Below are 25,109 nucleotides of genomic sequence, written 5' to 3' on the forward strand. Positions count from 1 at the left end.
GTTATAGCAACTTTTGAGTCTTAAAGTTGTAAAGTGCATGCATATTCTTGTTGGCTGCAACTGTATGTGCACACTGAATATTGTTGAAGTATAGCATCAGTCGAAGTGATATACTCATTACATTGGGTATATGTATTCATGATTTATATGAACATTGTTTTATGTCTTTTATTATTGATAAGAATAATATATATATAATATATATTATATATATTATACATTATATAATAATATATATTATATATATTATACATTATATAATAATATATTACATATATGGTTAATATATTAAATTACATATATGCTTAAAGGTGAGTTATACATAAACTAAAGATGATTAACTATAGGCTCTTCTCATATTTATATGAGATTCATATCTGCATTTGGAAATCATCAATCACATTGGCAATGTTACTACATTTGGAGAAACGATCCTAGAACATCAACCTGGTATCAGAGCCGAACTGCAAATGTAAAATAAGGATTAACCAGAAGGACAAACACAATAGTTTCTATATCAGGCTTAGATGGAGGGACGATCAGGGGCAATTCATGAAGGAATCAAGAACTGGCATTGAATAGGGAGATACGACTCCTCCTAGGAATTTGGAAACAATAGTCAGTTCCAGTCAGCAACCTATACGATCAAATCACAGACAATGATGACTACAGCATTATCTATATGTGACACCCAATCTGCACAATAGAAGTTTACGTCAGTCATTGAAATGAACAAAAGGAGATGTGGAGATTCAATTTATATAGCTTTAAAAAGCCTACAGTTTGGTAGTGAGTCGTACTGCTGCAAGGACATGTGATTAATATCATTTAGAGGATTCGGTGTTTCTATAAAATACAATTTCCTTGACTGTTAACAAGGATCATCAAACCATTATTTGGCCCTCCCATAAAATATTACTGCTGCAAGGACATGTGATTAATATCATTTAGAGGATTCAATGTTTCTATAAAATACAATTTCCTCGACTGTTAACAAGGATCATCGAACCATTATTTGGCCCTCCCGTAAAATATATGAAAGAAAGATAATGCCTATGCAACAAGAGAGAACCCTATGTTGCCATCAAAGGTGATAAAGAATTATGAAACTACCGTGTCGTAAACTATGCTACATGGATATAACTACCGTTAATGGAGAAAGGACAATCATGAATTGGTCTGTACAAGTCAGCGGGCACGTCATAAGCATTTGAATACATTGACCATCGTCTGCTGCGGATTACGTGGAAAGAGCATATTAAATCGAATATAAAAGAGATCAAACCCCTATTTTCAACCGCAGTATCAAATTGTGAATGGTAGGGAGTACATTACAATAAGCGAAATTGCGATTGGGAATGTTTGGATAAGGAAGAATGATAACAATAGCGGTTTAAATTCAATTTGTGCCACTAGACACTTTATAAATGACCCATATTCTGAATTGCTGAGAGAAGCGTTAATAAATCATAAATGAATTATGATTATTAGAGGAACAAAGTATGATAATAATGATAGACATTGATAAAGGATATTTAAAGGAATGTATAAACCCATACCTGAGTACAACAAGGTGAAATAGTATGGTGATATAGGGAGTAGAATTGGAATACCTAACAGCTAATAATACATCTCATTGTGGCGTGGAAGCTAAAATGCATCGAAAGGGGATAGGAGATTGGACGGATCAGAGATTCACATATTCCCTGTACACCAAGCGGTGAGTGTTGACTAGAAATAAGACGTTTATTGCACCCTTTGACTCATGATCATTAGATATGATAGTGTAGAGTCACGTCAGCAATCACAGGCTGCCACTAAGTCTTAGGTAAGCGAGTTACATACTTATTCATTAATTTTGATTAGTAAGGTATATTTAAGAAATGAAAAATGTTATGTATAATATAGTTAAGTAAGAATTATATTAGTAATTTTGTAATAACTATATTATGGGATAATCAAATAAGGTGAAGTAAATATTTGATAGATTATTAAATATGTATATAATAGTGATATGGGAATAATATAGATTAGAATGTGTATATTATTCAAAGTCATGGATTATTGTTTGGTATAATTTTAAGGTAATGTTATATTATGTTTATCTTCGATATTCATTTAATGATATTTTATTATCAAGTTGAATACAAATATAAATGATTTTATTTATGGAAATAAAATAAGAATATTTGTGATAATCAATTCTTTATATGAAAATGTATATAAATAAAGCTAGTCATTATGAATAATGACATCAATCATGAAATTTATAAAGAGTATATGGACAATACATACATCCAAAGTTACAGCTAGGATATATTATATTCCTTAGGAAAATAATAATATGTTAAAAAATATCGATTAAAGCATATCTATTGAAAATGGAATATATGTATATATTGTTAATGTATATACTTAAATTAGATATTTTTATATTGAAATAATTGGGATCATTTTTAGATTAATGTCTAGTAGAATGAAATATCTAGTAAAAGAGTTATGTGCAAATGAGAATTTATTATCCTTGAGTATTTTATTTATCTAATCTTTGTAATATCTCTCTTGTTTTTCTATATGAGTATATGCCTTGATCTTTTCCCCCGAGAATGTTCTTGTAGGAAAAGGAGGATTAATATCAGATTTAGAGAGTCTAACACTTTGTTAAAGGGAAGTTTATTTTTAGAAGTGTAGAAGATTTATGTTCAGAAGGATTTTGATACATCCGTCAGTGGAAGCAGATAAAGGATATGGTTTCGTCAAACCATAAAAGTGATATCGATCATATTGATTTAGAGGGAGTAAACCAATATTGTGATGGAATCTTCAATGGTCGATAAATTGTAACAGTCAAGAGGACTAAAATTCATGCAACCATGTAAATGGGCCTACCCCTTGTGTACATCATGAGAAAGTTGTGACTTTAATTAAACTATCTACGAGTCTCTCTTTGATAAATGAAACTTGACGTATGAGTTGTAGAGTCATTCAAGTGGCACAATCATACTCAATCAAGATATTGGTGAGTTGTGGATGAGTTTGTGTTTGCTCCTACTATTAAGCTTAATGAATGTTTGGAGCTTCAATGGATGAAAAGAGCAAGTTGGAACTTACAAAGGAGCTGTCATATTTGATACAAAATTGTTCAACAATATAAGAACGAGTGAAAATTTTACATTGTGAAGGGAATAATAGTCAATATTTCATTTCCACTTGAACCTTATTTAGAGGGGAGATGTTCCATTCTCAAATATTCTAAAAAGACAATTTCTGAATCTTTATGTGCAGATAAGTAGTATTCTTATCTTTTACATTTATATACTCATTGTAGTCTCTCTTATTTGTAATTCTATACGCACTATAAGGATTATTTTGCCTTCATCTTTTCCTTTATTTTGAGGACGTTCTTACAAGAAAAGAAAGTTGGTACTTAACACATGCTACCAAATATTGTGTAGGCTCTTGAAGTAAGTATCTTTAATGATTGAGATTATGAGATTTTTCTACATTAAGAGGGAGTATGACACTTCTTCGAAGGCAACACAAGAGCTTAGAAGATTGATATTCAGAGGGAGTCTAGAAATACACGTGGTTGATTGCATTATGTGATGGGCCTACTCCTATGTATATCATGGGCCTACTCCTATGTATATCCTTGGGTGAAGGGAATTTTTGAGGAGGTAACTAGAGGACTTGACTTCCCAAGATCGATGTTCAGAGGGAGAAATTTTGAGATGCAATCCTTTGTGAATGATATCTTCTCTATGAGAAGAAGTTCTGTGTGAAATTCCTTGAAATGCATTCTTCTTTGTGAGAGAGAATTGAGGTGAAAACCTTTGTACCACCCTTTTATTGGGTTCATTGTGGTTACTATTTCACATATGATATGTAATGAAAGGTGACGATCTTTCATTGACATATATAAACATAAGGTAACCATTATAAGATGACGATCTTATAAATGGTAGACCTGTTATCATGGTTCTTTGGGCCGGATTTTGCTAGACACCATGATAACGAACAAACACGAGGTAATCTTTGTAAGATGACGATCTTGCAAATGATAGGCTTGTTATTATGATAGTTTTTGTTTCGGATACGCCTGAAGTCATTGATAACGAAAGCATTATGATTACTCTAGATATTGTTTCGGACAATTAGAGATCATAATATATGATGAGTAGGAGATAATTTCCATAGCAAGTCAAATTGTGATATTGCTATCAAGATTTAACTGTGTGATTTTTAGTCAAACTCATTAACCCATGTTTCATGAGTAGTGATTCAACATGAATCCATCTCTCATGAGAATAAATGGAACACTTAGCACTCATTGGATCTAGGTGATGCTCACAAGGGTGAAGCACCGGGACTTCTGGGGAGGTCACCCATCCCAGTACTACTCCAGCCTGAGCGCGCTTAACTACGGAGTTTCCTCCATGGTTAAACCCAAAGCTTGCAACCCCATTTGCAAAACCTTCACCAAGTGTTGTGCCTTATGAACCATTCATTAGAAAGCCCCTTAAGCTCATCAATTGATAAGTAGGAGATAATTTCCACAGCAAGTCAAATTGTGATATTGCTATCAGGATTTAACTGCGTGATTTTGAGTCAAACTCATTGACCCATGTTTCATGAGTAGTGATTCAACATGAATCCATCTCTCATGAGAATAAATGGAATACTTAGCACTCATTGGATCTAGGTGATGCTCACAGGGGTGAAGCACCGAGACTTCCTGGGAGGTCACCCATCCCAGTACTACTCCACCCTGAGCGCGCTTAACTACAGAGTTTCCTTCATGGTTAAACCCAAAGCTTACAACCCCATTTGCAAAACCTTCACCAAGTGTTGTGCCTTATGAACCATTCATTAGAAAGCCCCTTAAGCTCATCAATTGATAAGTAGGAGATAATTTCCACAGCAAGTCAAATTGTGATATTGCTATCAGGATTTAACTGTGTGATTTTGAGTCAAACTCATTGACCCATGTTTCATGAGTAGTGATTCAACATGAATCCATCTCTCATGAGAATAAATGGAACACTTAGCACTCATTGGATCTAGGTGATGCTCACAGGGGTGAAGCACCGAGACTTCCTGGGAGGTCACCCATCCCAGTACTACTCCACCCTGAGCGCGCTTAACTACGGAGTTTCCTCCATGGTTAAACCCAAAGCTTGCAACCCCATTTGCAAAACCTTCACCAAGTGTTGTGCCTTATGAACCATTCATTAGAAAGCCCTTTAAGCTCATCAATTGATAAGTAGGAGATAATTTCCACAGCAAGTCAAATTGTGATATTGCTATCAGGATTTAACTGTGTGATTTTGAGTCAAACTCATTGATTTTGAGTTTGACTCAAAATCACACAGTTAAATCCTGATAGCAATATCACAATCATAATATATGTTATGATAGTATTCATAACATTGTGATTGTAGTTGATACTGATATCTCATAAAATGTTTTTGTCACTTCTCCCTTGCTAAGATGGAATGTTGAAGTATAGCATCATTCAAAGTGATATACTCATTACATTGAGTATTTGTATTCATGATTTATATGAACATTGTTATATGTCTTATATTATTGATAAGAATAATATGTAATATAATATATATTATATATATTATACATTATATAATAATATACTACATATATGGTTAATATATTAAATTACATATATGCTTAAAGGTGAGTTATACATATAGTTAACTAAAGATGATTAAATATAGGAAGATGTATCTTGAAGAAACATGTCTCCTCTTCTCATATTTATATGAGATCCAAATCTGCATTTGGAAATCATCAATCACATTGGCAATGTTACTACATTTGCAGAAACGATCCTAAAAAATCAACAAATATATGATTGTATGGCACATTGTGCATAGAAGATATGCATGGTGCCAACAATAATCTTGTGGTATCCAAAGCCTATGGGACTGATTACATACATGGCATGTTCAATCAAACCACTCAGGATAATTAATTGTTCTGCAACCCCTTGTCTACATTTATTAGGTGGTAATCTTGAGGTGTTGGGCACCACAAGGGCTTCATAAATCTGCAAGATTGATTATGTCACTAGTTTGCCCTACAGTGCTACATAGGGTAGTTGAGTGTTTTGTACTAGCCCAATATTTATAGATAATACACGAGCAGCCAAAGCTATTGATATAATGTGTAGTCTATAATTTGCATAGGGGCATATTTGATAATTTTTACTCTTTATGAATATTAGACATAGTAGCATTGGGATGCGTCCTCACCATTTTTGAGATGCACCCGAGACAGGGACGCACCCAGGACAGGGATTTGACATTCCCGCGTCCCCAACGCCGCCACCAACTCACTGCTTGGAGGGGGACATTCCTACGTCCCTATTTGGGGACTTGGGAACGGGGACGCGTCCTTCGACCTAGCCAGGGACGACCGACCGTCCCCCTTTTCGGCACAAAAAAAATGCAAAATAAATAAATTAAAGGGCTTTGTTATGTTTATTATTGTTAGCTAACCCTAGGGTATGTGGGTCCCATTTAGAGTTTGAAAGCCCATTAAATCTCTATATTTCTCATTTCTATTCATTTCATGGTTTTCTAATTTTTGCAACAGCAGCAAGAAGAAGAGTGAAGAGCTCATAGAAGGTGATTATTTGAGTGAAGAGATTGTGTGGAAGGCAAACAGGAGTAAGAAGGAGCAAGAAGAAGAAGAGAAGAAAGATTTTCAGCTTGTTCAAGAGATTTGTGAAACGAAAGGTAGGCTTTTCATGGATTTTTTATTTTATTTTTATTGTGCAAGTCAAGACCATTGTATTTTGTTTTTAGTTTGTAGCTTTTAGTTCTTAGTTGAATTTCATTTCTAGATTTTAGTAGATGTTTCATGTTTCATTTCCAAACTTTTGTTGCTTTAATTTTACGTCAAAAAATTATGATTTTGAAGAAGGTCATAGGCTGAAAGCATGTATTGATTTTATATTTTTTTCATTTTGTGAAATGCAGTGTCAAAATGATCTCCCAACGTCATGACTAAAGTGGGTCAGTGATGATGAGATGGATTTAGAAGCCCATTCTCATAGTGATAGCAGCAAAGAAGATTATAACTTTGAGGCTGAGCATGATGAAGAGAATGAAGAAACATATTTCAAATCAATAGATAATTGGCCACCCGATCCACTGGCTATAGATCGCCCCTCCACTCTTTTGACAAAGTGGGCTAGGCGTAGTTATGATCCTAAATCTCCTCTTAGATAGTTTGCAGCAAGGATATTGCACGGACAACTACAGGTGGTGTTACAAGGAAGTGGAAATGTAACATTTGTAAGACATAATGCTTTGGGAGCATCACTAGAGTGAATGCACATTTCCTCTTTTGGATAGGAAAATCTGTGGGTCCATGCAAGTTCTTGACGGAAACAAAAATTCTCATTACAGAATTGAGTTCATCAAGTTTTGGGGTGTTCCAAATGACTTGGGAGTAGAAGTACCTACCACCTTGACTGGTAGGCAACAAGTTCAGAGTCTTTAGCAGGCTTATGAGCAGGGGTTGCTACATTTTTCTTCTCCTAGTCCTAGGCGATTAGTTACCTGGGTTTGTTGTTTTGGCCTAAGAACCCTGCTTGGGTCTGAACCGGTTCAAAATACTAGTCTGGTTCGACCTAGGTTCAATCAAGGTTCGATTTTTCCTGGGCTAGTTCGAACTCGGGCGAATTTTAGCTGCCAGATCAAATTTGGGACGAATTTGGGTGAATTTATGTGGACAAACAACTTTCATGTTGCTTTTTATAACAAATTCTTTTATTTTTTGAGTCTTGGTTACCCTAAAAAGTGAATGTAAGCAGGTTATTTTGGCTTCTAACATCATTTGTGGTGTGCAAACCTGTGATTGACCAAAAGAAGTTTGTGCAAGGTGGAGTTGGAAGACCGGATTATTAGCTGTATTGAAATGTTTGTGTCTCATTGCTACATCTTTGCAAGCTTATAATGGCAGGAAGAGTTAAGTTCTTGTTCTATTTTGCTTTTGTTTCAATGTTTCACAAAGGCTAAAACTTTATTTTCAATAACAATATGTCAATATGTACACAATTTCTTATCATAGGAAAAGGAACTTCAAAGGGATCTAACAAAGAATAGAACCCCCATCTGATTCTCCTTTGTGGAACTATGTGGATATTCTAGAACCTCTTCCAGGAGGTGGTGGCTTCCATTGGAAATGTTGGGGTTGTGATGTAGAAAGAAATAGTTCATATTATTGTGTGGTGGGTCATTTGTGTGGATATCTTGTTAGAGGAGTGAAGAAGTGTCCTGGAAAAAAAATGCACCTGTGCCAAACTCAGTATTATTAAAATATATTGAAGAGCATGAGCGAGCTAAAGAGACAGATGAACTTAGACAAAATACCATTGATGGAAATAAGAATAAGAAAAGAACAAAAGGAATGAAATCCACCCGGGATGTTGTGATAGAAAATCACCCCTTCTATACTACCTCACCTGCCTCTGATTCTCAAAATGAAGTACCCATTCGACACAAAAGAAAGGGACCACTTGAAACTGCAATTCAAAATCAGAGTAGGGAAATTGCCAACATTGATGCGGCAAGATGATTGTATGCAAATGGGCTGTCTTATAATCTTGTTCACTCTCCATATTTCAAGCAGATGTTGGGAAGTGCTAATAAAGCACTTGCAGGGTACTTAGGTCCCAGTTTTGAGAGAGTACGAACCACCTTGTTGGATGACGAGGTCTAGTTGATTGATAAGCAATTGAAGCCCATCAAGGATTCATGGATTGAGGCAAGGGTAACAATTGTTTCAAATGGGTGGAAAGATGCTAGAAATCATCCTTTGATCAATGTTTTGGCGGTGTCCCCTAAAGGGGCAATGTTTTTGAAAGTAGTGGACTGTGAGGGGTAAGTAAAAGATGGGCCATTCATTGCTAATATCCTAATTAAGGCCATTGAACAAGTGGGTGCAAGAAACGTTATCCAAGTCATAACGGATAGTGCAAAGAATTGTAGAGCTGCTGGTTTGTTGGTTGAAAGAGATACCAACACATTTTTTGGACACCTTGTGCAATTCATTCATTCAATCTTATGCTACAAAAGATTGGGAAGAGTATTCAGTGGATCAAGGAGATGTATCATCCAGATGTTCATCACAAACCACCGCATGACTAAAGGGATATTTAGAATGTTCTCACGTTTGGAGTTGCTGAAGGTAAGTAAACTTGAAGTCAAGTTAGTTAATTAAAAAAAAGGTATCTTACAATTTCTGATTTTTTGATTATGTAATAATGTGTATTCTTTTATCAAGTATGTATCTAACAATTTGTATTGTTTTTACTCTATTTTATGTTACAAGTTTCTGAGACACGTTTTGCATCAAATGTAATCGTCTTGAGACAACTTATGCAAGTGAAAGAGGCACTTATCAATAAGGTAACCAGCGACAATTGGGCTATATAGAGGCAAAGCAATACTGAGAAGGCAACCAAAATAAGGTAGAGGATATTGGATGAAAATTGGTGGGAACGTGTGGAATATCTCATTAATCTCACCACACCCATTATGATCATACTTAAGCTGAAGCTGAGGACATCCAGATGTTCATCACAAACCACCGCATGATTGAAGGGATATTTAGAATGTTCTCACGTTTGGAGTTGCTGAAGGTAAGTAAACTTGAAGTCAAGTTAGTTAATTAAAAAAAAAGTATCTTACAATTTCTGATTTTTTGATTATGTAATGATGTGTATTCTTTTATCAAGTATGTATCTAACAATTTGTATTGTTTTTACTCTATTTTATTTTACAGGTTGCTGAGACACGTTTGCATCAAATGTAATCGTCTTGAGACGACTTATGCAAGTGAAAGAGACACTTATCAATAAGGTAACTAGCAACAATTGGGCCATATAGAGGCAAATCAATACTAAGAGGGCAACCAAAATAAGGCAGAGGATATTGGATGAAAATTGGTGGGAACATGTGGAATATCTCATTAATCTCACCACACCCATTATGATCATGCTTAGGTATGCAAACATGGATAGGCCTTGCCTTGGAGAGATCTATGATGGCATAGACTCAATGCTTGAGAAGATCAAGAAAATTGTAAATCAAAAGGAAAAAGATCCTCAAGAGACCTTCTTGAAACAATTGCGAGCAATTGTTATAGAAAGATGGAACAAAATGACCACTCCTCTACATTTTCTTGCCTATGAATTGATGCCCAAATACTATAGCACCTTATGTATTGATCTACCAGGAAGGCTACCACCCTATAGAGACATAAAAGTGTCTGATGGATACAAGGCAGCATTTGAAAGACTCTTTCTTGATGATGAAATGCAAGATTTGATTACGGATGAGTTCATATAGTTTGTGGATGCAAAAAATTTAAGTAATGATGCTCTTTGTCATCGGTTTAGGAATGATGCTCATAGTTGGTGGTACCTCCATGGTCAAAGATTTCAAATGTTGCAGCCCCTTGCAATCAACGTGATACCATAAGTAAGTTTAATTTAAAAAAAATTGTTATTAGTTTCTTTTGTCTAAAAGGTTGTTATTAGTTTCCTTTGTCTTCATAAATTGTTAGAAATTCTAAGATTCAAGTTACATAATTTAAATTTTATTATAATTGTTTACATGTCATGTCTTTATAGATTGCTAGTTCATCCGCTTCAGAGAGGAATTGGAGCACATATTCTTTCATCAATTCAGTGAAGCACAATACGTTGCAATAAAAAAGAGCGGAGAACTTGGTGTTTGTGCATTACAACTTGCTTCTCCTCTCGCACAAGACTAAAGAATACAAAGAAGGGGAGACAAAGAGGTGGGATGTAGATGTAGAGTTGGCAGACATGGATATTTTTGCTTCTCGGCTTACAGTTGAAGACTTTGAAGATTTTGATGGCCATACTATTGTTGATGGTGCTGATCCCATTGGCCTTAGCTCTATTGCTAAGTCAACTAGTGCGAAAGGACTACGAGGAGAAGAAGAAGAAGAAGAAGAAGAATAGTAAAATTTTAAACATTATGATTAGTTGACTTGAAGTTGAAACATTGATACTTGAACTTGCTTGTATGATTCATGGATCATGATTTACTATTAATATTTTGAATCTTTGATGTTGAACTTGAAAATTGAAATATATGATGGTATGATCTTTATTCATAATGCTATGATTACAACTTATGTGTTTAAAGTTTATGCATATGGTATTTTTGTTGTTTAAATGATTGACTCAGTTTACATCATAGGATTTTATGATACTTTATGCTTCTAGGCTTCATATATATATATATATATATATATAATTTTTATAATTTTTATAATTTTTACATGTTTTTGTACGAACGAATCCAAAACCCTTTCCAAAATTTTGTCGTACTAGCGAACCGGTTCCTTGAACCCGTATTTCGAACCAAACTCAAACCGGTAACTAAGCTTAGGGGTAGACCACAACAAAGACCTACGACTACATCATTTATAGGGGCAGCCTCAGGTCCTTCTACATCTAGTGCTATGCTTGAAGCACAATCTAGCATGGGGAAAAGAAAGTTTTCATCTAAAAGTAACCCCATTGCTGATTCATTTAATGCCCGCCTGAGAGAGGAGATAGAGAAGGCCATTGGTAGATTTCTTTTTTCCAGTGACATACCTCTTCATGTGATGGTCTCCTTATTATATGGAGATGATGCAGCTGGCGTTAAGGGGAGGAGGACCGTCATTTGTGCCACTCGGTGAGCACAAATTGTGCACTATAGTCTTCGATAAAGAGTATGCCAAGATTGCTTTAAAGAAGGAGAACTTGAGGCCTGGTTGGGAGGAGTACGATTGCAACATCATCATGGATGGGTGGATAGACATTAGGAACCTTCCACTCATCAATATCACCATTACATGTACAAAAGAGCCATTTTTTCTCAGGGCTATTGATTATTCAAGGCATCGAAAGGATGTTGATTTCCAGTTTAATATATGTCAGCATGCTATTGAGGAGGTTGGGCCACAAAATGTGGTCCAAGTAGTGACAGATGCAACACCTGTGTGTAGAGCTATAGGGGGACTTGTTGAGACAACTTATAGACATATTTGGTGGACTCCACGTTGTGTGCATGCCATGAACAATGCACTAGAGGACATGGGGAAGATTCCATGGATTAAGGGAGTAGTGAGCGGTGCTAGAGATTTGTGGATGTTTATTTGCAATCACCACACATCACATGCCCTTTTTAGGAGCTTCATAAGGAAGGAGTTCCTAAAGCTAGTTGATACCCGATATGCATCCTACTTCATTCTTTTGGAGAGTGATTGAGTTGTAGGAGCCATTGCAACTCATGGTTATAATGAATGAGTGGAATAGGTGGGATGAGTCAAGGATAGAGCAAGGGATGAGGGTGAAGGAGATAGTGAAGAGTGATGTATTTTGGAATGATGCAAAATACATTGTCTCTTTCATCGCTCCAATTTTCTAGGTCATCAAATATGCAGATGGGGATGCAACTTCTCTTGGAGAGGTGTACAAGTGCATTAATGCTATGCTTGGCTCGATGAGGGCAATTATGCAAGAGAGAAACCCCAGTTTAGCATTTTACATTTAGTAGATTCAGCCTATTATTCAACGTAGATGGGACAACCTAATACTCCTTTACACATAGCTGCTTATGCATTGAATCCGAAGTGGTACATGCCTAAGCCTGGGAGAGTTACACCACTAAATGATGATGAGGTAATCTATTATGAATTTAATGGTGGAATTGTCATGGACCCAAATCAACAATTACCACATTACCCATCCGTTTCCTATCTTAGATTTCTTGTCCTTCAACTTTAGAACCTTTACTTTTCACATTCAATTTCACTTTTACTTTCAGTCATGAATTTTAATTTCAAATTTTTGATTCCCATACTAGTCATTTGATTGCTATCTTAGGTATCTAGTTCTTCAACTTCTGAGAGGAACTGGTCTACTTATAGTTTCATCCACTCTCTTAAGAGGAACAAACTTACCTTGGAGAAAGCAGAGAAGCTAGTGGTTGTGCATTGTGCCTTGCCTATCAAAGATTTGAAGACACTTGTGTACAAGGAGAGCCTTGCAACATGTTGGGATGTAGAGCCAGAGGAGCCCTCACAGGTTGATGAGGATGGAGATACTTCTAATGCAGGGTTAGTTGATATTCCTCTTGCGGCTTTTACCCTTGAAGAGGCCGAGAGTTCGGAGGATGAGTTTGTTGAGTCTGAGCCTTAGGTTGACATGAATGATTAGAGGCCTTTAGGCAGCCTCCATTGCATTTTGACAGCCCTTGGGTCATTAGTACTTGACATTTTGTCTTTTGATTTTGTAGTTTGTACTTGAGACTTGGATATTTGAAGTTTGAAAGTTGAAACATTGAACATTGTGATCATATCATGGTTGATGCTACTTGATGTAATTAAGTTTATGATGCCATTGAATGATTGATGAGATAATGATACTTGTACTTTTGCTAAATTGATAATAGATATCTATGATTTTTGAATTTGCTTAATTATTTAATTTATTTGATAGAAGTTAGAAGTTAGATCTCTTTTATTGTTCATGAATCATTGTTCAATGTTCAATTCAATGTAAAACTAAACTAGCAATAGCGGTCTTGTTGAATTTATACTTCATATTTATGTCTTATATTGGTATACATATTTTGATAATTAGCATTTTAAGTATTATATGTATAGTATATACCATATACCCCCATCCCCAAATCGAGGCCCCTTTGCCCCCCCAGCCCCCAGGCCGGTGTAACTATGATATTAGATCAGTAGTATAAGTTAGAAAGTAAAATAGCCTTATCTGCGCAAATAGCTGGGAGATCCTACAAACAGAATATTTTTAATAATTTACAAATTACTGTGAATTTGTGATTCATGTGCACATAAGTCACTATCCCTTTTTCTCCCATTGATGAATACTAAAGTTGTTGAATGCTGTATATTAAGACATTCCATAAATAGTAGCCTATTGTATGGAGGCTTGAAATTTATAAGGAGGGTTATATTTGCATTTATCTTTAAGCCAGAATATCTTTTGCTTGTAATTCTTCTCTTTTGTAGTTGGTGATGTGTCAGGCATATCCCTTAAGCCACTTGTTGCATGTATCCTGTTCCATAGTTGCTTTGCAAAGTGACTTCCTTAATGTCAGTGAAGCTTTATTGAGAGTTGATTTGGAGCCCATTAATTACCTATAATGGTCAAACAACCATTCGTTGTGAACACCTTTTGATTGTGTGATTCCTTCTGTGATATTTTTAGCTGAGGGAGTTATAAAATGTTTAACTAAATCAATTTTAACTATTTTTTCTGTTCATTCGTTAATATCATTTAGATTACTTTGTTATGAGTCCTGACATAAAATATGTGATATTTTTTCAGAGGCATATTTATGGTCATAATGGAAAGGAGATTGACATCTTTGCAGATGGAAGTACTTTGGCTGTAAATCCTTCCTATGTAAAGCTCTGGATGGATCTACTCTCACGAACACCTCGAGTTGCACCTTTCCTCACAAAGAATGATCCCATAATCATTGCTTTGAAAAAGGTCATTTTTTAACAACCTCGGGTTGTGATTTTACTGTCTTTATTCATTATAATTGTTAGTAAAGCATGCCAAGATAGCAATCTATGTAATTTGAAATTATTTGACTTTGAGTTTTAAAGCTTGTAAAGTTTTTTTTTTCCTATTCCTAATTAAGCTGAGTCCCTAGTCTTTTGTTTCGACTGTTATATATGTTAGATGTGAAAAATATGGCAAAGTAATTCTCTTAAACATAAAAATCAAGAAAATACGGCACTCCGTAACTTGCACATGGATGGAGTTGTGACACTGGAGACGGCTTTCATTCATGAAAAGGTTTTCTTGCACATTGTCATTTTGTTTCGTTGCAGAACATCATTTTATCTTTTCCTGATTAATCTGAATGTCTAGCTTTCATTTCAAGTGTTCTACAAGTCTGATGTCAATGATGTGGCAGAGTATCTCTTAAACATAAAATCAAGAACAATAATATGAAACTACACAAGGTGCGCGCTGCTTTTCAATACGGGAAGTTTATTTGGTGATATGTTTATTACATATTTTGCTGAGTATCTTTTGCATGCAACAATAACATGATAAACTTTCCATTTGATTTATTCATTAATAGTAGTGTTGTGCTCACACTTTGTGCATGTGCGACAAAACTTCATTTATTTGATGATTAGTTTCTTTCTTTGGCATCTTGAATATAAATTCCGCTGGTTATAAGGGCAACAGCTATATTGGAATTGCTTTTTTTTGTTCTTCTCCATAGGAGTGGCTCACTGTACAGACTACTTGACTTGAATATTGTTGCAGTGAAGATAAGGATATAAATTTGTGACTTCACACAGAATAAGGATATAAATTTCAGTCTTACTACTTTTAGTGTTCTTCCATCAACAAGTTCTTATACTAAGTTGGCTGTGGTTATTTTTGTCACTACTTTGGGGAATGATCCATATTTAAGAAACATTCAAATCAAGGAATTTAATCATTTTGGATCTGCTTTCTCCAGGATCCTACTGATTACACAACTTTTTAGACCTGTTTGTGTTTTACTCCAGGGAATTCAAGAGCGTGTCATTGTAAGTGCCCCTAATCTGGACAATAGAATGTCTCATGAACTCCACAAAGAAATGTCTGTCTGCAAATATCCAATTTGCAATGCAGCAAGGAAAAATGCTGGGTGGGGCTTCATCGAAGCTCACATTATAGCACTTGTATAACCAAAGTGGGAATTTTACATTAAAATATGTTTCTACTATATCATTTAAATCCTTTATATCTTCTCTTGTACTCTATTGATCCTTTTATATCCTTTATGAGTAAAATGTGGAGCTTTATTTAAGGGCTTGTTGTAATTCCCATTTTGATTTCTGCCACTAACTTTGTTTGTGACAGTACTGTGATCGTGTCTTGGATGTATATTCTTGTGACTGATTTTGATTTTGGAATCCAATGAGGCAAGTTTTTAAGTCACTGAAAGTTGAAGAATTATAATTCCGTAGTCTTAACAGCAACTGATTTTGATGACAGGAATTGTCGGACCATACCATGGAGGTCACTACGCAACATGAATCACTGGATGGCATGTTCACTTTCTATGACATTACCCAGGCCAAACTTAGTATATATCAAGTATGGTCTCTTCTCTTGTATGCATTTGTTTTTTCAATTTCCCCAGTAGTAAACATTTTGGTGCTTGCTTCTGAATTAATATGGTGATTGTTTAGAGGATCGCAATAAAGAGGAGAGGGGTGTGAGGAACTATGGTTATTGGATTTTTGGTTCTTTTTCCTTTTGTTGCAAATCATTCGTGATCATGAAATGAGATAGAAACTTTTCAACTTTTGTTAAGGAAACAATCTTTTCCTCATAAGAGAACTCATGGAAGATCCCCCCTGTAAGATTGGCTTGACATTTTGAGTTGATAAGAAATGTCTTGACCACAACTTGTTTTGCTCTAAACTCCAAAGTGAAATTGTCAATGAAAACCTGCTAGAGATTCCCAAGCTATTTGTTGACTTGAATCCCATAGTTGGAAAACTTGGACTTGGCAGGCCAAGATTTTGACACATATTAGGACTCGGAAAAAACAAAAACTACATACAGTAAAAACTAACTAGTGTATGAGATGCACAAATAATGAATTTAGAGATCACTGGTCAATTTGGATTCACAATTTTTCATTATTCAAAGAATACACATCATAAAACCCCTTAACACTCCAAATTCAAAATTTTAAATTTCAAATTATAAATAAATTAATAATATTGTATAACATGTCATGAGTAGCTAAACACTTCCCACATCGTTTTCCCACTCTTAGCATGAGCATTATCTGGCCTCAACCCAAAATGTAAATTTGAATTATCTCAAGGAGTGAATGACTTATCAAGCTTGGCTTTCTCCAATCCCTTTGTTGTATTGGCACATCTCTCCAATTCTGTGAGATCTGCATTATTGAACTGTATGTGTGCATCACTGACAATCCAATTTGAAAATCAATCAATTTTATCCAAGATGATGGCAATTGAAGGTGAAGATCTTTCACCTTTTTGGTTCAAAGACAAATTTTGTAATGGACATAAACAAGGTCATCAAGGCGCTTTTGGATGATACCTATTTCTCTTTATAGTCTGCGCTTTCAAATAGGCTCTAATTGTACTAACTCCTAGAAGTGTTTTTTGAGACAAAACACATATAGCTAGCAAATCTTACAAATCTTATACCACAAATCTACAAATAGAACTTAAGAAAACTATAAATGTTAAGTTAAAAAATAATTTTTTTTGAGCATTAGACTAGGATTTAATATTGTATTTCAGCCACGTGTGTATTTTGAAGACTTATCCAGTTACTGTTTTTTCATCCTTCATTGTGTTTCTGAGGTTCTCGTTTAGTGTCATTTTGTCTATGCATGTATTAAGGTCTGTGATGTCCTCCTGAAATGTATTAGAGAAGAAAACTTGGGGTTTACTTAGTATGCGTGTCATGCATTGGATGCTGGAGTTGGTTTGTCCATCTACAATTAATGATGTGGTAATTGTTATTATATTTTCTCTTGTTATCATCATAATAATGGACAATAGCCTCTTTGCATCACAGAGATAATCCAGTGACATCCCATTGCATTGGTCATATATAGAACCTTGATCAGAGTCTCTCACAGGAAAATTGAAACTTAAATTTTAAACTGAAAAGAAAATTATAGACTATTAACAAAAAAAGTAAATATAAAGCTTCGAGGAAACTTAAGTTTGTAATCGTTTCTTGACTCCTTTGCATTCTTGATGTACGCATGTAAATTTGTTTTCATGGCTTTCTCCCTTTGTTTTTCTTGAAATATGGAGAGCCCATCTAGGCATTGCTTACAAATTTTTCCGTGGGAGAAGGCATCAAACGTATAATGCTCTGCAAAGTGACAATCTTTTTTGGGAAATTGCATTGCCATTGAATTTTCAAGTTCCCTTCTTTTTGTGCGCTCTTATCAAACTAAGAACCCAAAAATGGTTGTAGATAGTTTTGGTAATGTGATGTAGTATTGTTCAACATCACTTTTCACTCATCCAATTTAACCAATATTTTCAAATGTTAGGTTGTAGATAGTTTTGGTAATGAGATGTTGTATTGTTCAACAACACTTTTTACTCATCCAATTTAACCAATATTTAAAAATGTTTAAGTGTAGGCAATTTCCATCACAAGGGTTCCATATGCCCCTTTTTATTTGTCTTTTTACTATTTTATTATCTATGATAGTTTTGTGATATCCCCGTCAATATTAGTACCATATAATATAGATAAATAATAGAATAATAATATAATTATGATTTATTATAATCCTATTATAATATTGCATAATATATTACTTTTGAAATATAAGAATTTAAATATTATTAATAATAATATATAAAGTAAATATATTATGCAATAGTATTAAAACAATATTAATAAAAAAAATATAAATAAGAAATATATTGTATATTATTATTAACATAATATATATTATGTTATATGTATAATTAATATAATTGATATAATTAATTTTTTAATAGAATATAATATTTATGAAAATACACGACTCTTAATAAAAAACTATATATATAGAGTTTTAACATTGAGAGTTCATGATTCAGAAATTCAGAAATATGAAGAATATACGAATTAGGTCTGCAAGTAGCTTTTTGGGAAATATTTAAGTTCCAATAGGGGAATTACAATTGGTATCTTTTCCTGCCATCCTGTGAGCAGTATAGTCTCATGGAAAGAACTGCTTTTATACTCCATAAAAGAACAGCAAAGAGATGGATTGAATAAAAAGAGAAAAATAACAAGCATAGAAAGTTATTGATCTAAATTAAGCATGTAATCAGAAAACTGCCGATTTGGAGTAGGCATCCAATTTTGGCATGTTTTCTTTTGATGAATTTGTGAATTGGTAAATTAAAGGCAGATTCTGTTAAGTTTGTAGTTGCAGTTAGATTGATTCGATCATGAGATACATTGTTGATTGTAAATCATCATTATATATATATTCTAATATATATATAATAATACATACATATTATACATATGATTATTTATATAATTAATATATTAATTAATGATGATTAACTATAGAGACATGTCTCTTCATGAGACACGTCTCCTCTCATATTTATGAGTCTTCAAATCTGCATTTGGAAGACATCAATTACATTGGCAATGTTAGTACATTTGTAGAAAATGATCCATGTTACTCAAAATGGTATTAGAGCTAGGTTCCTTCTATAAAGTCTAACAATTTGAAGGTAGATCTTTAGAACCAATCTAAGGAAGATCCAATCAGATTATATAAGCAGGAATGAATCACATATGAAGGAAAAATACCTGTAATTATCACTTGTCACCATGAACATATAATGAAATACATGGATGTTGTTTGAATGTTCAGTTTGCGGCTATACTCTTAAATGCCAGTATGGATCAGATTCCTAGTGGCATAAGTAGCGGCTCATGAGGAATATTGCAACATAACTTCTCATGCTTGAGGGAAATAATTGCAAATTGGTATGTGCACTCAATTTTAATTGTCTATGACCTCTGGATACCTGTGAATACGACCTCTATATATACCAGTCTAGAAGTATGATACACGGAGGAAATCTGTGTTCTCCGATATGTGATATGTATCGCATAATGAGTTGTGTTTGATGATCCGTTGATGTTGTGTGTCTGCAAAGGATGTTTGTTGTCAAGGAACAAAGCTCTATAGTGATACTGCGAGCCACCCAAGTATATAAGGAGGTCTTTCATACATTGGAACATTGTTCTTTACTTTTAAAAGTTTGTGCAACTTGAGATATTCTTTTTTGAATACTGGTATGTACGAAGAAATGAAGACAACAAACTGGTATATATATCGAGTGGAATATTATATAACCTTGTTAATGTATAAAGCTAGTCTTGACCAAGTTCTTTATACAAGTGCGATGCGCATGACTTCAACATCTTACCAGTTCGTCCTGCATCTACTGGATGTACAAGTGTTAATCATACAAAATCTTTATGGCATGTAGGGACACATTTGCAACTTTATTTTGACAAAGAACAAATAGAATCAGAAATGGTTTATCAGGCTGAGACATCGGTAGTAGATATTGTTGAAGATAGAAAACAAAGGTCGAGTAGATATTGTTTTTGTTTTATTCTAATATGTATTGGGTCGGGCTAACAAGCAAGGAGCAGAATCGATTTATTTATTTATATGAAACAGTGGTGTTGAATATGAACCGACACCTCCTCTACTATTTCAAACTATTTGATATCGGATGTTGCCACGTCAAACTACTAGTGGCATTAAGCTGAGTAGAGATATATATTAAGATGCATTTAGTATCAAAAAGGAAACGCCATTATCATTGAAATATCCTTGCTATATGAGTGAATGACTTGGTGGTTTGAAGGAGGGTGTATGAGCATTCATGAAAATATCTAGAGTGAACATGAATTGTTTGATTTTGCATATAAGTGTATGAGTTTTAGAGAATAAATTATTTAATTTACAAAAGAAATGCTGAACTTTGACCAATAGAAGTAGCACGTGGGAATAACATAGATCTGTATTTACTAATCAAAAGATGCATTTAGTATAAAAAAGGAAACGATGCATTTAGAATTCTAAGTTATCTATCACATATGCAAACAGACAACTGTACACAACCAGCGATGGTTTCTTGGCCATCGAGCTATTAACGGTGGCAATTATATTAATGCAATCTCCCTTTCTTAAGGAAGAATTTGGAAGTAATATGGGCCACCGGTATTATAATGACAAATAAGCAATCAATATATTAAGGTGTGCCGCTATATTATGCTCATTATCATTCTAATGTAGTAACAGGAGTTTGCCATTTAATAATTATGGAGTGGAGGCTTGTGATGCATGAAGAATGACATCTGCTTACTACCATTGAGCAAGAGGAGCAGTCAAAGGAAATATACTACTATATTGTTTAGGAAGAAAGACAAGGCCCATATATGCTAGACAATAAACATTTCAGAAGTTAATAATTATGAAAGGAAGATAATAATTGCTAGGGAAAATGCGATCATAGGGAGGAAGGTAGCCTTGGTTGGTGATAACAATTATTTAGAAGACATCAATTGTTGCCACTAACCAGATCCAAGAAGACTAAAAGCATCTGAGACACTTAAGAAGATTGTGAATAGGATTTGAAAAGAAGCGCTCAAATACCAAAGAAGGGCCCACATTACCGAGTAAGAGGTTTGGAAAATGGGCGGTCAACTACAAAGGGCCCATGATAAGGTGCAGATCGGGCATTGCAAACAGTCACACATGATTTTACCACGTGAAGATCATAAGGATCGGTCACCAACCGACCAAGGTATGTGGGATGTTTTTTAATAATTGTTTTCATCTTATCAATGTTAAAAGGGGTTATGTTTTCATAGATCCCATATACCTAAAATGACATTAGGTATATGGAAATTATAAAGGTATATAAAGTACATTTATTATTTCATAAACAATTACTAACGAATTTAGTCTGTAATAGAAATCTATAATGCATATAAGATTATAGATTGGAATAATGAATATCAAGAATTATAATGAGGATTGATTATAATATATTAAGTATAGAATCAAAATTTTAAATGTTCTTATAATCAAACTACATTAATAGTTTTATTGAGAAAAATTATTAAAAGTGATTTTTTATTATAAGAGCTACGTGCCTTGATTTTTTTTTTTTTTTTTTTTTCTGAGAATGTTGAGGGAGTTTGAGATTTTGAGGGAGCTAGACATTTCAGTAGAGGCAACCATGATAGAGAGGGAGCAAATAGAGGAAACGAGTATTCCGAAGAGTAAAACATATATGATCTTAAAACCAAGGCAAACCCTACTACATATCAAAGTGAAAGGTGAGAAATATTCTACAAGAAAACTACAAGGACCCTCTTGAAATTGGGAAATCAGACAGAATCAAAGCAACTGTATATAAGGAACTTTACATACTCACACCAAGGAGATGATGATATGAGGAATAATAGCAATGATGGATAATTCATGGAAGTAGAACTTCAATACATTCCTTAAGAAACAAATTGCATAGAACGAAATTATCGCTCATGAGAACTAAGTATCACTAAATAGATACTATCACCCAACAATGTTGATGGAACGAGTGAGAATTTTACATTGTAGGGGGGAATAATAACCAATGTTTCATTCCCATTGGCTGATAGATGTTTATAGAGAGACATCATCTTATTTGATGCACACTGACCTTCATTGGAGCAACTTGTATCAAGAACATTAATGCATAGATAAGTATTTATTATTATATTTACTTGCTTATTGTAGTCTCTCTCTTATTTGTAATTCTACATATTACAAAAGTCATTTGCCTTGATCTTTTCCTTTGTATCTGAAGTTGATCTTGTAGAAAAAGAAGAATGACACATTAGGTAACTTATGACAATAGCTTTAAAGAAGTTGTGATCAGGTTGGATAAAGTGAGGCTCTTGAAGTAAATATCTTTGATGATTAAGATTATGAGTATCCTTCTACATTAAGAGGGAGTATGATACTTCTTCGAAGGCAACATAGGAGCTTAGAAGATTAACACTCAGAGGGAATCTAGAAGTACATGTGTGTGACTGGATGATTTTGATGGGCCTACTCTCGAGTGCATCATGAGGAAGTATTAACTTATCAGTAGAAAATCAGAAGATTGATATCAGATTCATAGTGAGTTTGACAAGAACCCTTGGGGGAATAGAGCCTCTAAGGGAGTAACTATTGGACCTAACTTCCCAGGATCATTGTTTTGAGGGAGAATTTTGAAGTACAATCCTTTGTGAATGATGTCTTCTCTATGAGACATTCTAAGTGAAATTCCTTGTAATGCATTCCTCTATGTGAGAGAGAATTTAGGTGAAAGCTTTTGTACCACCCTCTGGCTTGGTTCACGATGGTTACTATTTCACATATGATATGTAATGAAAGGTGGCAATCTTTCATTGACATATATAAACATCAGGTAACCATTGAATGGTGACGATCTTATAAATGGTAGACCTGTTATCATGATAGGCTTCATTAAGTTGTTCTAGAGTGCCGAAAGTCATGATAACAAACATATCATGATCAAACAAAAGGTAACCATTTTAAGGTGGCGATCTTATAAATGGTAGACTTGTTATCATGATAGACTTCATTAAGTTGTTGTCCCAGAGTGTTGGAAGTCATGATGACAAACATGTTATGATCAGACTTCGTTAAGTTATTGTCCCGGAGTGTTGAAGATCATGATACTTGTCATGATAGAGACCATGACATTGTGATTTCTTGTTATTTGATAGACTATATTAAATTGTTGTCCCGGAGTGTCGGAAATAAAATAACTCATATCCTTCTAGGATATAACATATTCTTTTGGTAGGCATCAAGGATTTGATGCTAGTGCACATACCAAAAAATATACGTATGATGAATATCATATGATTGGTATTTCTTGTTGAATCATACTTCGGATTATATTAAAAGATAACATCTAAGTTGATGGATTTATGTTAGTATTCTTAAATATGCCATTCTAGGAATATCATACTAAGATGATATCTCTTCATCTTCTTAAGTGCATAATGTGTTCTATATCAATCCTCCCTAACTAAGAGGGACTATTAAGTTTGTAGTTGCAGTCAGGGTGATTCAATCATGAGATACATTGTTGATGGTAAATCATCATTGGATGAATATTCTTATATATTAATATTATATTATATGTGTTTTATATATATATATTTATATATATATTATACATATGGTTATTTATATAATTAATATATTAACTAATGATGATTAACTATAGAGACATGTCTCCTCTCATATTTATGAGTCTTCAAATCTACATTTGGAAGACATAATTACATTGGCAATGTTAGTACATTTGCAGAAAACGACCCATGTTACTCATCAGATTCAAGAGTTTGAGAGTTTGTGTGGTGAAAGAATTATAAATGCTTCAGCATATATGCACGTTGGACTGGTTGCAATACATCAGTGAATCGTGACTGGTCATTCCTGTGTAGAGTTTGTCACCAAAATTGGTGAAATGACGAGTGTTCCAACCAATGAATTATACGTAGGCAGTGATTGGTAATAAACAACAGACCATAGCATTAACAGAGGCTGTCAACAAGAGTGGCTGTTGTGGTGCCATTAAAAGAGTGGTTGTCGTATCTCTATCAAGGGTCAGCAATATTGGCCAGTGGATGCCATGGCCAGTGGTAGCGTAATTGTTTGTGGGGCTGCAGTTCCATTGTCAGCGTTGAGGCTTAATTTACTTGGAAAAGACCCACATTTTTTTTTCTCCCAGCATCCATCAGTTTAAATCCTATTCAGGCCACTTCTGTCAACATAGAGACCAAGCTGTATTTGAATGTTATCGAGAGAAAACACACACACACACACACACATATTGGATATGTGGTAGTCGGCAGTTGGTGAAAATTAAACTTGTCTTTGATGATATTTTGGAATTGAAGTGGATTTTCTGCAGGTAACTCCTAAGTTCCAAAAACTATAGTCCTGAGGCAGAAATAATTGTTAGCGGCAATAGTATGTACTTTGGCTAAAAAGTAAAAAATTGAAAAAGTGGTGCTCCTATTGACCAGTACTTTATATGTGGCCGAGTATTAACAATAAAATGCAAGTTTAACAATATGCCGTGAATGAGTATTTTATCAAGTTTGGAATATATTTCATAATCTGAACTTCATCAACACAATACATATTTATTTGACCTGGCACATAAGTTGTTTCATCATATTTGAAGGAGGATTGTTGTGACATACATATCAGAGTATATATGGATAAACCTTGGAGAACAGGAATTAGGTGCTGAAGGTTCTGTCTGTGAGTAGAATTGAATATATTTGTCTCTTGGCTGTACTAAACAAAATGAACCGTGGTGGTGTAATGGATTCAAATGTTAATCTGTGCAAACAAACTAAGTCATTCAAACGTTCTATTGGTTAT

General features: G+C 34.3%; 1 protein-coding gene and 1 long non-coding RNA gene across 2 annotated transcripts in view; both read left to right on the forward strand.

The window, feature by feature from the left end:
• The window catches only part of LOC149531335 (M28 Zn-peptidase nicastrin), an 83,855-nt gene that overhangs the window by 51,666 nt on the left and 7,080 nt on the right, over positions 1 to 25,109 (forward strand). The window contains exons 11-12 of the mRNA XM_089811539.1: positions 14,414 to 14,581; positions 16,097 to 16,198. Of these exons, the coding sequence (XP_089667665.1) occupies positions 14,414 to 14,581; positions 16,097 to 16,198 (270 nt within the window). The remainder of the gene's footprint in view (positions 1 to 14,413; positions 14,582 to 16,096; positions 16,199 to 25,109) is intronic.
• On the forward strand, positions 6,068 to 10,989 carry LOC149531336 (uncharacterized). Its single transcript, XR_016358869.1, has 3 exons — positions 6,068 to 9,670; positions 9,814 to 10,511; positions 10,664 to 10,989. It is a non-coding gene; the product is annotated as an uncharacterized LOC149531336 (long non-coding RNA).

Source organism: Cupressus sempervirens, chromosome 11 (genome assembly GCF_028749045.1).
Source record: "Cupressus sempervirens isolate cs-2001-9-10 chromosome 11, ASM2874904v1, whole genome shotgun sequence".
Classification (NCBI taxonomy): Eukaryota; Viridiplantae; Streptophyta; class Pinopsida; order Cupressales; family Cupressaceae; genus Cupressus; species Cupressus sempervirens.